The sequence below is a fragment of the Oncorhynchus masou genome, unplaced genomic scaffold (genome assembly GCF_036934945.1).
Source record: "Oncorhynchus masou masou isolate Uvic2021 unplaced genomic scaffold, UVic_Omas_1.1 unplaced_scaffold_1749, whole genome shotgun sequence".
In the NCBI taxonomy this organism is placed as follows: Eukaryota; Metazoa; Chordata; class Actinopteri; order Salmoniformes; family Salmonidae; genus Oncorhynchus; species Oncorhynchus masou.
Genome location: NW_027007649.1, coordinates 39,057 through 53,371, shown reverse-complemented (window position 1 = coordinate 53,371; position 14,315 = coordinate 39,057). Strand labels below are relative to the sequence as shown.

The 14,315-nt window shown below is 49.8% G+C and overlaps 1 protein-coding gene across 1 annotated transcript in view; it reads left to right on the top strand.

The window, feature by feature from the left end:
• The window catches only part of LOC135532161 (DNA polymerase theta-like), a 14,621-nt gene extending 1,935 nt beyond the window's left edge, over positions 1-12,686 (top strand). Inside the window, exons 4-5 of the mRNA XM_064959781.1 lie at positions 478-690; positions 12,523-12,686. Coding sequence (XP_064815853.1) covers positions 478-690; positions 12,523-12,686 — 377 coding nt within the window. The remainder of the gene's footprint in view (positions 1-477; positions 691-12,522) is intronic.
• Positions 12,687-14,315: the final 1,629 nt, after the last annotated feature.

Genomic DNA, 14,315 nt, shown 5'->3' with positions numbered 1-14,315 from the left:
CAGACAGACAGACCCCACACAGACAGCACACAGACAGACAGACCTCACACAGACAGGCAGACAGACAGACCCCACACAGACAGCACACAGACAGACAGACCTCACACACACAGACAGACCTTACACAGACAGGCAGACAGACAACACGCAGACAGACAACACACAGACAGACAGCAGACAGACAGACAGCAGACAGACAGACCTCAGGCAGACAGACAGACCTCACACACACAGACAGACCTCACACACACAGACAGACCTCACACACACACACAGACAGCATACACACAGACAGACCTCACACACACAGACAGACCTCACACACACAGACAGACCTCACACACACAGACAGACCTCACACACACACACAGACAGCACACACACAGACAGCACACACACAGACAGACCTCACACACACAGACAGACAGCACACAAAACACACCATTGTAATGTTAATGTTAACACTGCTCTCTGCAGGTTTGACGTTTGATGAGCGAGACGTGTTGGAGGGAGCATTCCGAGGGGGCGTGGTCAGAGTGTTGGCGGCGACCTCAACCTTGTCATCGGGGGTCAACCTGCCTGCACGTAGGGTTATCATACGAACTCCGACCTTTAATGGCCGTCTGCTCGACCCCCTGACCTACAGACAGATGGCCGGACGCGCCGGGAGGATGGGAGTCGACACTGAGGGTGAGGAGGGGGAGGATGGGAGTCGACACTGAGGGGGAGGATGGGAGTCGACACTGAGGGGGAGGATGGGAGTCGACACTGAGGGGGGAGGATGGGAGTCGACACTGAGGGGGGGGGAGTGGGAGCACTGAGGGGAGGATGGGAGTCGACACTGAGGGGGAGGGAGGGGGGGGAGGATGGGAGTCGACACTGAGGGGAGGATGGGAGTGGAGGGGGAGGATGGGAGTCGACACTGAGGGGGAGGGAGGGGAGGATGGATGAGGGAGGGGGAGGATGGGAGTCGACACTGAGGGGGGAGGATGGGAGTCGACACTGAGGGGGGGAGGATGGGAGTCGACACTGAGGGGGGTGGGAGTCGACACTGAGGGGGAGGGTGGGAGTCGACACTGAGGGGGGAGGAGTGGGGGGGAGGATGGGAGTCGACACTGAGGGGGAGGGGGGAGGAGGATGGGAGTCGACACTGAGGGGGGATGGGAGGAGGGGAGGGAGTCGACACTGAGGGGGAGGATGGGAGTCGACACTGAGGGGGGGGATGGGAGTCGACACTGAGGGGAGGATGGGAGTCGACACTGAGGGGGAGGATGGGAGTCGACACTGAGGGGGAGGATGGGAGTCGACACTGAGGGGGAGGATGGGAGTCGACACTGAGGGGGAGGATGGACACTGAGGGGGGAGGGGTGGGAGTCGACACTGAGGGGGGGGAGGATGGGAGTCGACACTGAGGGGGGAGGATGGGAGAGGACACTGAGGGGGGGATGGGAGTCGACACTGAGGGGGAGGGATGGGAGTCGACACTGAGGGGGGGGATGGGAGTCGACACTGAGGGGAGTCGAGGGGGATGGGAGTCGACATTGAGGGGGAGGATGGGAGTCGACACTGAGGGGGGGGATGGGAGTCGACACTGGGAGGAGGGGGACACTGAGGGGGAGGATGGGAGTCGACACTGATGGGAGTGACACTGGGGGGGGATGGATGGGAGGGGGAGGATCGACACTGAGGGGGAGGATGGGAGTCGACACTGAGGAGGGGGATGGGAGTCGACACTGAGGAGGGGGGATGGGAGTCGACACTGAGGAGGGGGGATGGGAGTCGACACTGAGGAGGGGGATGGGAGTCGACACTGAGGAGGGGGGATGGGAGTCGACACTGATGGGATGGGAGTCGACACTGAGGGGGGGATGGGAGTCGACACTGAGGGGGAGGATGGGAGTCGACACTGAGGGGGAGGATGGGGAGTCGACACTGAGGAGGGGAGGATGGGAGTCGACACTGAGGAGGGGGATGGGAGTCGACACTGAGGAGGGGGATGGGAGTCATTGAGGGGGAGGATGGGAGTCGACACTGAGGAGGGGGATGGGAGTCGACATTGAGGGGGAGGATGGGAGTCGACACTGAGGGGGAGGATGAGGGGGGGGATGGGAGTCGACACTGAGGAGGGGGAGGATGGGAGTCGACACTGAGGGGGAGGATGGGAGTCGACACTGAGGAGGGGAGGATGGGAGTCGACACTGAGGGGGATGGATGGGAGGGGGGGAGGATGGGAGTCGACACTGAGGGGAGGAGGGGAAGGAGGACACTGAGGGGATGGGAGTCGACACTGAGGGGGGGATGGGAGTCGACACTGAGGGGGAGGATGGGAGTCGACACTGAGGGGGGGAGGATGGGAGTCGACACTGAGGAGGGGGATGGGAGTCGACACTGAGGGGAGGATGGGAGTCGACACTGAGGAGGGGGATGGGAGTCGACACTGAGGGGGAGGATGGGAGTCGACACTGAGGGGGGGAGGATGGGAGTCGACACTGAGGGGGAGGATGGGAGTCGACACTGAGGGGAGGATGGGAGTCGACACTGAGGAGGGGGAGGATGGGAGTCGACACTGAGGAGGGGGATGGGAGTCGACACTGAGGGGGAGGGGGTGGGAGTCGACACTGAGGGGAGGATGGGAGTCGACACTGAGGAGGGGGATGGGAGTCGACACTGAGGGGGAGGATGGGAGTCGACACTGAGGGGGAGGGATGGGAGTCGACACTGAGGAGGGGATGGGAGTCGACACTGGGAGGGGGGGGATGGGAGTCGACACTGAGGAGGGGGAGGAGGATGGGAGTCGACACTGAGGGGGGGAGGATGGGAGTCGACACTGAGGAGGGGGGAGGATGGGTCGACACTGAGGGGGAGGGGATGGGGAGTCGACACACTGAGGGGGGGAGGATGGGAGTCGACACTGAGGGGGGGAGGATGGGAGTCGACACTGAGGGGGAGGATGGGAGTCGACACTGAGGAGGGGGAGGATGGGAGTCGACACTGAGGGGGGGAGGATGGGAGTGGACACTGAGGGGGGAGGGGGAGGACACTGGGAGGACACTGAGGGGGGGGAGGATGGGAGTCGACACTGAGGAGGGGAGATGGGAGTCGACACTGAGGAGGATGGGAGTCGACACTGAGGGGGAGGATGGGAGTCGACACTGAGGGGGGGATGGGAGGGGGGGAGGATGGGAGGATGAGGGGGGGAGGATGGGAGTCGACACTGAGGGGAGGATGGGAGTCGACACTGAGGAGGGGGAGTGAGAGGGGGGGGGAGAAGGATGGGAGTCCACTGAGGGGAGGGACAGTCGACACTGAGGGGGAGGATGGGAGCCACAGGGGGAGGATGGGAGTCACACTAGGGCATAGTCACTGAGGATTTACGCTACTATTACACTGGTCAGGATTCCACAGTCTTTCAGTAACCTCTTTCACACAGAGGAGTGAATTATTACACTGGCTCACTATCTACAGGCCACTGAGGAAGTCGACACAGAGGATGGGAGTTTCGACACTGAGGGTGAATTATTACAGGCACTATCTGAAAACCTGGCTTGTGTCCTCTCATTTTAAAGAGGATGGGAGTCGACCTCTATCTGAGGGGGAGGGGTACAGGCTGTGAGATCTGGTTAGAACCTGTTCTTGTTTGTATTCATTTTCTAAGGAAGTGGAGCCATATTAAATTGTTTGTTTTTTGGGAGTCGACTTAGTTGCCACCTAGAAAGGGGTTTACACTGAGGGGGAGGATGGGAGTATGGGAGTCGACACTGAGGGGGGAGGATGGAGTTCTGAGGGGAGGAGGGGAGGATGGGAGTCGATGAGGAGGGGGAGGGAGGATGGGAGTCGACACTGAGTAAATTAACATATTCCTTATTCATGATGAATTCTGTCTGATTCCCTGAACGAGTTTTCCTCTGAACAACAACTGCTGGAGTGAATACCCAGCATTCCTTCCACTGCTGGAGTAAATACCCAGCATTCCTTCCACTGCTGGAGTGAATACCCAGCATTCCTTCCACTGCTGGAGTGAATACCCAGCATTCCTTCCACTGCTGGAGCGAATACCCAGCATTCCTTCCACGGCTGGAGTGAATACCCAGCATTCCTTCCACTGAGGAGGGGACCATAGGGGGAGGATTCCTTCCACTGCTGGAGTGAATACCCAGCATTCCTTCCACGGCTGGAGTGAATACCCAGCATTCCTTCCACTGCTGGAGTGAATACCCAGCATTCCTTCCACTGCTGGAGTGAATACCCAGCATTCCTTCCACTGCTGGAGTGAATACCCAGCATTCCTTCCACTGCTGGAGTGAATACCCAGCATTCCTTCCACTGCTGGAGCGAATACCCAGCATTCCTTCCACTGCTGGAGTGAATACCCAGCATTCCTTCCACTGCTGGAGCGAATACCCAGCATTCCTTCCACTGCTGGAGCGAATACCCAGCATTCCTTCCACTGCTGGAGCGAATACCCAGCATTCCTTCCACTGCTGGAGTGAATACCCAGCCTTCCTTCCACTGCTGGAGTGAATACCCAGCCTTCCTTCCACTGCTGGAGTGAATACCCAGCCTTCCTTCCACTGCTGGAGTGAATACCCAGCCTTCCTTCCACTGCTGGAGTGAATACCCAGCCTTCCTTCCACTGCTGGAGTGAATACCCAGCATTCCTTCCACTGCTGGAGTGAATACCCAGCCTTCCTTCCACTGCTGGAGTGAATACCCAGCCTTCCTTCCACTGCTGGAGTGAATACCCAGCATTCCTTCCACTGCTGGAGCGAATACCCAGCCTTCCTTCCACTGCTGGAGTGAATACCCAGCATTCCTTCCACTGCTGGAGCGAATACCCAGCCTTCCTTCCACTGCTGGAGTGAATACCCAGCCTTCCTTCCACTGCTGGAGTGAATACCCAGCCTTCCTTCCACTGCTGGAGTGAATACCCAGCCTTCCTTCCACTGCTGGAGTGAAATTCAATTTATTGGACATGATTTGGAAAGGCACCCACCTGTCTATATAAGGTCCCACAGTTGGCAGTGCATGTCAGAGCAAAAACTAAGCCTTGATGTCGAAATAAATTGTCCGTAGAGCTCTGAGACAGGATTGTGTTGAGGCACATATCTGGGGAAGGGTACCAAAACATTTCGGCAGCATTGAAGATGCCCAAGAACACAGTGTCTCTATCATTCTTAAATGGAAGAAGTTTGGAACCACCAAGACTCTTCCTAGAGCTGGCCGCCCGGCCAAACTTAGCAATCAAGGGAGAAGGGCCTTGGCCAGAAGGACAACCATCTCTGCAGCACTCCACCAATCAGGCTTTTATGGTAGAGTGGCCAGACAAAAGCTTGAAGTTTGCCAAGAGGCACCTAAAGACTCAAGATTCTCTGGTCTGATGAAACCAAGATTGAATTCCTTGGCCTGAACACCAAGCGTCACATCTGGAGGAAACCTGGCACCATCCCTACGTTGAAGCATGGTGGTGGCAGCATCATGCTGTGGGGATTATTGTCAGTGGCAGGGACTGGGAGACTAGTCAGGATCGAGGGAAAGATGAACGAAGCAAAGTACAGAGATCTTTGATGAAAACCTGCTCTAGAGCGGTCAGGACCTCAGACTGGGGCGAAGGTATGTAACCAAAAAAAGTGTTAAACAATTCAAAATATATTTTACCTGTAAGATTCTTCAAAGTAGCCACCCTTTGCCTTAATGACAGATTTGCACACCTTTGGCATCCTCTCAACCAGCTACAACAAGAATGCTTTTCCAACAGTCTTGAAGGAGTTCCCACATATGCTGAGCACTTTTTGGCTGCTTTTCCTTCACTCTGCGGTCCAATGGATCCCAAACCATCTCAATGGGGTTACGGTCAGGTGATTGTGGAGGCCAGGTCATCTGATGCAGCACTCCATCACTCTCCTTTGTGAAATGGCCCTTACACAGCCTGGAGGTGTGTTGGGTCATTGTCTTGTTGAAAAACAAATGATCCCACTAAGCGCAAAGCAGATGGGACGGCGTATTGTTGCAGAATGCTGTGGTAGCCATGCTGGTTAGGTGTGCCTTGAATTCTAAATTAATCACTGCCAGTGTCACCAGCAATGCACCATCACACCGCCTCCTCCATGCTTCACGGTGGGAACCAAACATGCAGAGATCATCCGTTCAAGTACTTTTCGTCTCACCAAGACATGGAGGTTGGAAACAAAAATCTCAAATTTGGTCAAAGAACATATTTCCACTGCTCGTGTTTCTTGGCCCAAGCAAGTCTCTTCTTCTCATTGGTGTCCTTTTAGTAGTGGTTTCTTTGCAGCATTTTGACCATGACGGCCTGATTCTCCTCTGAACAGTTGATGTTGAGATGTGTCTGTTACTTAGCATTTATTTGGGCTACAATTTTTTGAGGCTGGTAACTCTGATGAACTTATCCTCTACAGCAGAGGTAACTCTGGGTCTTCCTTTCCTGTGGTCGTCCTCATGAGAGACAGTTTCATCATAGCACTTGATGGTTTCTGCTACTGCACTTGAAGGAACATTAAAAGTTCTTGAAATGTTCTGTGTTGACTGATCTTCATGTCTTAAATTAATGATGGACTGTCATTTCTCTTTGCTTATTTGAGCTGTTTTTGCCATGATATGGACTTGGTCTTTTACCAAATAGGGCTGTCTTCTGTATATCAGCCCTACCTTGTCACAACACAACTGATTGGCTCAAACGCGTTAAGATGGAAAGAAATTACACAAATGAAGGTTTAACAAGGCACACCTGTTAATTGAAATGCATTCCAGGTGGCTGGAAGCTGGTTGAGAGAATGCCAAGAGTGTGCAAAGCTGTCATGAAGGAGGCAAAGGTTGGCTGCTTTTAAGAATCTCAAATATAAGAAATATATTTTGATTTGTTTTACACTTTTTTGGTTACTTCATGATTCCATATGTCTTCACTTTTATTCTAGTAGAAAATAATACAAATAAAGAAAAAACCTTTTAATGATGTGTCCAAACCTTTGACTGGTACTGTATATTGTAGTCAATTTATTGTGGTGTTAAAAAGCGCAAAGCATGATATCGAAGTGCCTAAAGTCGGTATGCTTTGTTTATTGGTTGTGTGGTGCATTGGCACAGAAACCTGTTGGTGGAATATGCGTTGCATATATTTTATATATGTATATATTTTATATATATATTGCATATTTTTTATATAATTATAAAAGGCATGAAAATTTAGAAGATCTGATTTCCCCCTAGCTGATTGTGTGCAGCCGGCTCTGATCATAGTCTAATGAAACAGACAGGGAGTCTTTGGTGGTCGGTGAACCCTCCACCTTCTCGCTGTAGGCCTGCGTCTAGTCTAATGAAACAGACAGGGAGTCTTTGGTGGTCGGTGAACCCTCCACCTTCTTGCCCATAGGCCTGCGTGGCATCGACTGAAGTGGCAAAGCCGATATCCACAATTATAAGTACAGGGTCGCTGCAGTTATTGTTATTTGTGGTCGTAAACTTTTTAAACTTTTGATATTAATTCTTTGAGTTGGGGAGGGTCATGTGAAATTATTTTTAACTTAGTAGCGGAGGTGCATTTTTTATTATGACACATTGAGTTGGACCAGACCCCCCCCCAGGGAAGCCGGTCACTTTAATAATGGACACAGGTCATCTTCATTTTATTTGTTATTTTATTTCACCTTTATTTAACCAGGTAGGCCAGTTGAGAACAAGTTCTCATTTACAACTGAGACCTGACCAAGAATAAAGCAAAGCAGTTCGACACATACAACAACACAGAGTTACACATGGAATAAACAAAACATACAGTCAATCATACAGTTGAAAAAAGTCTATGTACAGAGCAAATGAGGTAGGATAAGGGAGGTATAAGGTAATAAGTAGGCCATGGTGGTGAAGTAATTACAATATACCAATTACACACTGGAATGGTAGAATGTGCAGAAGATGAATGTGCAAGTAGAGATACTGGGGTGCAAAGGAGCACGATAAATAAATAAATAAATACAGTATGGGGATGAGGTAGATAGATGGGCTGTTTACAGATGGGCTATGTACAGGTACAGTGATCTGTGAGCTGCTCAGAGAGCTGGTGCTTAAAGCTAGTGAGGGAGATGTGAGTCTCCAGCTTCAGTGATTTTTGCAGTTCGTTCCAGCCATTGGCAGCAGAGAACTGGAAGGAGAGGCGGCCAATCTGGAATTGGCTTTGGGGGTGACGAGAGATATACCTGCTGGAGCAAGTGCTACGGGTGGATGCTGCTATGGTGACCAGTGAGCTGAGATAAGGCGGGGCCTTACCTATCAGAGACTTGTAGATGACCTGAAGCCAGTGGGTTTGGCGATGAGTGTGTAGTGAGGGCCAGCCAACGAGAGCGTACAGGTCGCAGTGGTGGGTAATATATGGGGCTTTGGTGACGAAACAGATGGCACTGTGATAGACTGCATTCAATTTGTTGAGTAGAGTGTTGGGGGCTATTTTGTCAATTACATCGCACAAAGTCGAGGATTGGTAGGATGGTCAGTTTTACAATGGTATGTTTGGCAGCATGAGTGAAGAATGCTTTGCGAAATAGGAAGCCAATTCTAGATTTAACTTTGGATTGGAGATGCTTAATGTGAGTCTGGAAGGAGAGTTTACAGTCTAACCAGACACCTAGGTATTTGTAGTTGTCCACATATTCTAAGTCAGAACCGTCCAGAGTAGTGATGCTAGGCGGGCGGGCATCGGCGGGCAGCGATTGGTTGAAGAGCATGCATTTAGTTTTACTTGCATTTAAGAGAAGTTGTAGGCCACGGAAGGAGAGTTGTATGGCATTGAAGCTTGCCTGGAGGGTTGTTAACAAAGTGTGCAAAGAAGGGCCAGAAGAATACAGAATGGTGTTGTCTGCGTAGAGGTGGATCAGAGACTCACCAGCAGCAAGAACGACATCATTGATGTATACAGAGAAGAGAGTCGGTCCGAGAATTGAACCCTGTAGCAACCCCATAGAGACTGCCAGAGGTCCGGACAGCAGACCCTCCGATTTGACACACTGAACTCCATCAGAGAAGTAGTTGGTGAACCAGGCGAGGCAGTCATTTGAGAAACCAAGGCTGTTGAGTCTGCATAAGAATGTGGTGATTGACAGAGTCGAAGCCCTAGCCAGGTTGATGAATACAGCTGCACAGTATTGTCTCTGATCGATGGCGGTTATGATATCGTTTAGGACCTTGAGCGTGGCTGAGGTGCACCCATGACCAGCTCTGAAACCAGATTGCCTAACGGAGAAGGTATGATGGGATTCGAAATGGTCGGTAATCTGTTTGTTGACTTGGCTTTCGAAGACCTTAGAAAGGCAGGGCAGGATAGATATAGGTCTGTAGCAGTTTGGGTCAAGAGTGTCTCCCCCTTCGAAGAGGGGGATGACCGCGGCAGCTTTAAATCTTTGGGGATCTCAGACGATACGAAAGAGAGGTTGAACAGGATAGTAATAGGGGTTGCAACAATTTTGGCAGATAATTTTAGAAAGAGAGGGTCCAGATTGTCTAGCCCGGCTGATTTGTAGGTGTCCAGATTTTGCAGCTCTTTCAGAACACCAGCTATCTGGATTTGGGTAAAGGAGAAATGGTGGGGGCTTTGGCGGGTTGCTGTGGAGGGTGCCGGGCAGTTGACCGGGGTAGGGGTAGCCAGGTGGAACGCATGGCCAGCCGTAGAGAAATGCTTATTGAAATTCTCAATTATCGCAATGAATTAATGCTGGAACACTGGTCACCTTAATACTGGAACACTGGTCACCTTAATGCTGGAACACTGGTCACCTTAATACTGGAACACTGGTCACCTTAATACTGGAACACTGGTCACCTTAATACTGGAACACTGGTCACCTTAATACTGGAACACTGGTCACCTTAATGCTGGAACACTGGTCACCTTAATGCTGGAACACTGGTCACCTTAATGCTGGAACACTGGTCACCTTAATACTGGAACACTGGTCACCTTAACGCTGGAACACTGGTCACCTTAATGCTGGAACACTGGTCACCTTAACACTGGTCACCTTAATGCTGGAACACTGGTCACCTTAATGCTGGATCACTGGTCACCTTAATGCTGGATCACTGGTCACCTTAATACTGGAACACTGGTCACCTTAACACTGGAACACTGGTCACCTTAATGCTGGAACACTGGTCACCTTAACACTGGTCACCTTAATGCTGGAACACTGGTCACCTTAATGCTGGAACACTGGTCACCTTAATACTGGAACACTGGTCACCTTAATACTGGAACACTGGTCACCTTAATGCTGGAACACTGGTCACCTTAATGCTGGAACACTGGTCACCTTAATACTGGAACACTGGTCACCTTAATACTGGAACACTGGTCACCTTAACGCTGGAACACTGGTCACCTTAATACTGGAACACTGGTCACCTTAATACTGGAACACTGGTCACCTTAATGCTGGAACACTGGTCACCTTAATACTGGAACACTGGTCACCTTAATACTGGAACACTGGTCACCTTAATACCGGAACACTGGTCACCTTAATACCGGAACACTGGTCACCTTAATACCGGAACACTGGTCACCTTAATACCGGAACACTGGTCACCTTAATGCCGGAACACTGGTCACCTTAATGCTGGATCACTGGTCACCTTAATGCTGGAACACTGGTCACCTTAATACTGGAACACTGGTCACCTTAATACTGGAACACTGGTCACCTTAATGCTGGAACACTGGTCACCTTAATGCTGGAACACTGGTCACCTTAACGCTGGAACACTGGTCACCTTAATACTGGAACACTGGTCACCTTAATACTGGAACACTGGTCACCTTAATACTGGAACACTGGTCACCTTAATGCTGGAACACTGGTCACCTTAATACTGGAACACTGGTCACCTTAACACTGGTCACCTTAATACTGGAACACTGGTCACCTTAACACTGGTCACCTTAACACTGGAACACTGGTCACCTTAACACTGGTCACCTTAATACTGGAACACTGGTCACCTTAATACTGGAACACTGGTCACCTTAATGCTGGAACACTGGTCACCTTAATACTGGAACACTGGTCACCTTAATACTGGAACACTGGTCACCTTAATACTGGAACACTGGTCACCTTAATACTGGAACACTGGTCACCTTAATACTGGAACACTGGTCACCTTAATGCTGGAACACTGGTCACCTTAATACTGGAACACTGGTCACCTTAACACTGGTCACCTTAATACTGGAACACTGGTCACCTTAACACTGGTCACCTTAACACTGGAACACTGGTCACCTTAACACTGGTCACCTTAATACTGGAACACCGGTCACCTTAATACTGGAACACTGGTCACCTTAACACTGGAACACTGGTCACCTTAATGACGTTTACATACATTTACACATTTCATATGTCTATACAGTATTTATTCTACTGTATTTTAGTCAATGCTACCCCGACATGGCTCGTCCTAATGTTTATATATTTCTTAATTCCATTATTTTATTTTGAAATTTGTGTGTATTGTTGTGAATTGTTAGATACTACTGCACTGTTGGAGCTGGGAACACAAGCATTTCACTACTCCCGCAATAACATCTGCTAAATATGTGTATGTGACCAATACAATTTGATTTGAACCTTCTTCCTGCCTCCTGCCAAACCTGGTCCTCTGGGGATTTAGATAATGGAACATTATTTTTGGGATGGCAGATTCCCAGTTTGGAGCTGTTTTTACGCACCAATAACCTGTGATGTCACCATTATGCCTGCCCTTGGTCTGTTCATTACAGCCAAAAGTTGTTTTGTGGGGTTTGTAGTGAGTCTTGTAGAATGTCTGATCAATCAGTTGCCTGGGAACTTCGGTCTCATAGACAGTGTAGTCATGTACAGTAACAGCGTCTCCCTTGTCTGCTGGGAGGATGAATATTCGTATGTATTAATTAGTTTGTATATATTTTCTGTAACTAATTTGTAAAGATTGCACCGTACTGGTGCACTAACACATATTTATTTTTTATTTTACCTTTATTTTACTAGGCAAGTCAGTTAAGAACAAATTCTTATTTTCAATGACGGCCTGGGAACAGTGGGTTAACTGCCTGTTCAGGGGCAGAACGACAGATTTGTACCTTGTCAGCTCGGGGATTCGAACTTACAACCTTTCGGTTACTAGTCCAACGCTCTAACCACTAGGCTACCCTGCCACCCCATATCACCATTTTAGAGAAATAGCGTCCATACACTGAGACGAATTAATCTCAATGTATGTTCAATGGCAGTCGACACTCCGGGTGAGGAGGGGGAAAGAGATGGAGGAGAGGGGTGAGGACACAGAATTAATTAAACATTTCAATCCCAGTAATTTAATGCATCTCTGTGTCTGAGGAGGGGTGGAGGACAGGAAGACAATTGAAAATGTCTCGACCTGTTTCCCCCCCACTCTCCCTCTCGCACCCCCCCTTTCTTCCCCCCTCCTCCCTCTCCCCCCCCCCCCCACTCTCCCTCATCCCTTTATCTCATCTAGGGGAGAGTGTGTTGGTGTGTAAGGAGGCGGAGCGTCAAAAGGGTGTGTGTCTTCTCCAGGGCTCTCTGCAGCCAATCAGCAGCTGCCTGGTGAAGAGGGAGGGGGAGGGCCTAACCACCAGCATGCTCCGAGCCATCCTGGAGGTACTGACCTCTAACCCCTGAAATATGGATTTTATTTGTACATTTATTACCATAGACTTGGATAGACAAGCTCACGTGCAACACAGCCTGTTGTAGTATGGACAGCGTCATTGAGGACCATCTCCATTTTGAAGTAGTTTGGTCAACTGGAGGGATCAGCTAAGGGAATTATATCCCCTGAGAAAAAAAATATTTAACTGCAGGGGGCAGTAAATCACTACCATGTCTTTAAACCTGTTCAGACAACACCCTCCAGGGGGCAGTAAATCACTACCATGTCTTTAAACCTGTTCAGACAACACCCTCCAGGGGGCAGTAAATCACTACCTTGTCTTTAAACCTGTTCAGACAACACCCTCCAGGGGGCAGTAAGTCACCAACCTTTATTCCTGTTCAGACAACACCCTCCAGGGGGCAGTAAATCACCAACCTTTATTCCTGTTCAGACAACACCCTCCAGGGGGCAGTAAGTCACCAACCTTTATTCCTGTTCAGACAACACCCTCCAGGGGGCAGTAAGTCACCAACCTTTATTCCTGTTCAGACAACACCCTCCAGGGGGCAGTATGCACCTTTTTAGTTTGTTTACTGACTCATAAAAGTAGAAGAAAATGGTGATGGTCCTCAGTGGCGCTGCCCACGGTATCACATATGCAAAGATGGTACCTCTATCTACCTCTATGTGTCTTACACAGCTACAGGTAACTGCCAAAATAGAGGAAACATTTTACAAGTGTCTGGAACTCTGTTGGAGGGATGCGACACCATTCTTCCACGAGAAATGACATTATTTGGTGTTTTGTTGATGGTGGTGGAGAACGCTGTCTCAGGCACCACTCTGGAATCTCCCAGAAGTGTCCTGTCAAACGTGCCCGAACAATCACCCCTCTTTTCAACGCTTACTCAGCATTTTTATACATAAACCTAAGCATGATGGGATGTGAATTGCTTATTTTCCCACACCTGCTTTCTGTGTATCCCTAATTTACTCAAGTCTTTCCTTTATTTTGGCAGTTACCTGCACATACCTGTACCTGTCACCTCCAGTATATACCTGTCACCTCCAGTCTATACCTGTCACCTCCAGTATGTACCTGTCACCTACAGTCTATACCTGTCACCTACAGTATGTACCTGTCACCTCCAGTCTATACCTGTCACCTACAGTCTGTACCTGTCACCTCCAGTCTATACCTGTCACCTACAGTATGTACCTGTCACCTACAGTATGTACCTGTCACCTACAGTATATACCTGTACCTGTCACCTCCAGTCTATACCTGTCACCTCCAGTCTATACCTGTCACCTCCAGTCTATACCTGTCACCTACAGTATGTACCTGTCACCTACAGTCTGTACCTGTCACCTCCAGTCTATACCTGTCACCTACAGTCTGTACCTGTCACCTCCAGTCTATACCTGTCACCTACAGTATGTACCTGTCACCTACAGTATGTACCTGTCACCTACAGTATATACCTGTACCTGTCACCTCCAGTCTATACCTGTCACCTCCAGTCTATACCTGTCACCTCCAGTCTATACCTGTCACCTACAGTATGTACCTGTCACCTACAGTATGTACCTGTCACCTACAGTATGTACCTGTCACCTACAGTATGTACCTGTCACCTACAGTCTATACCTGT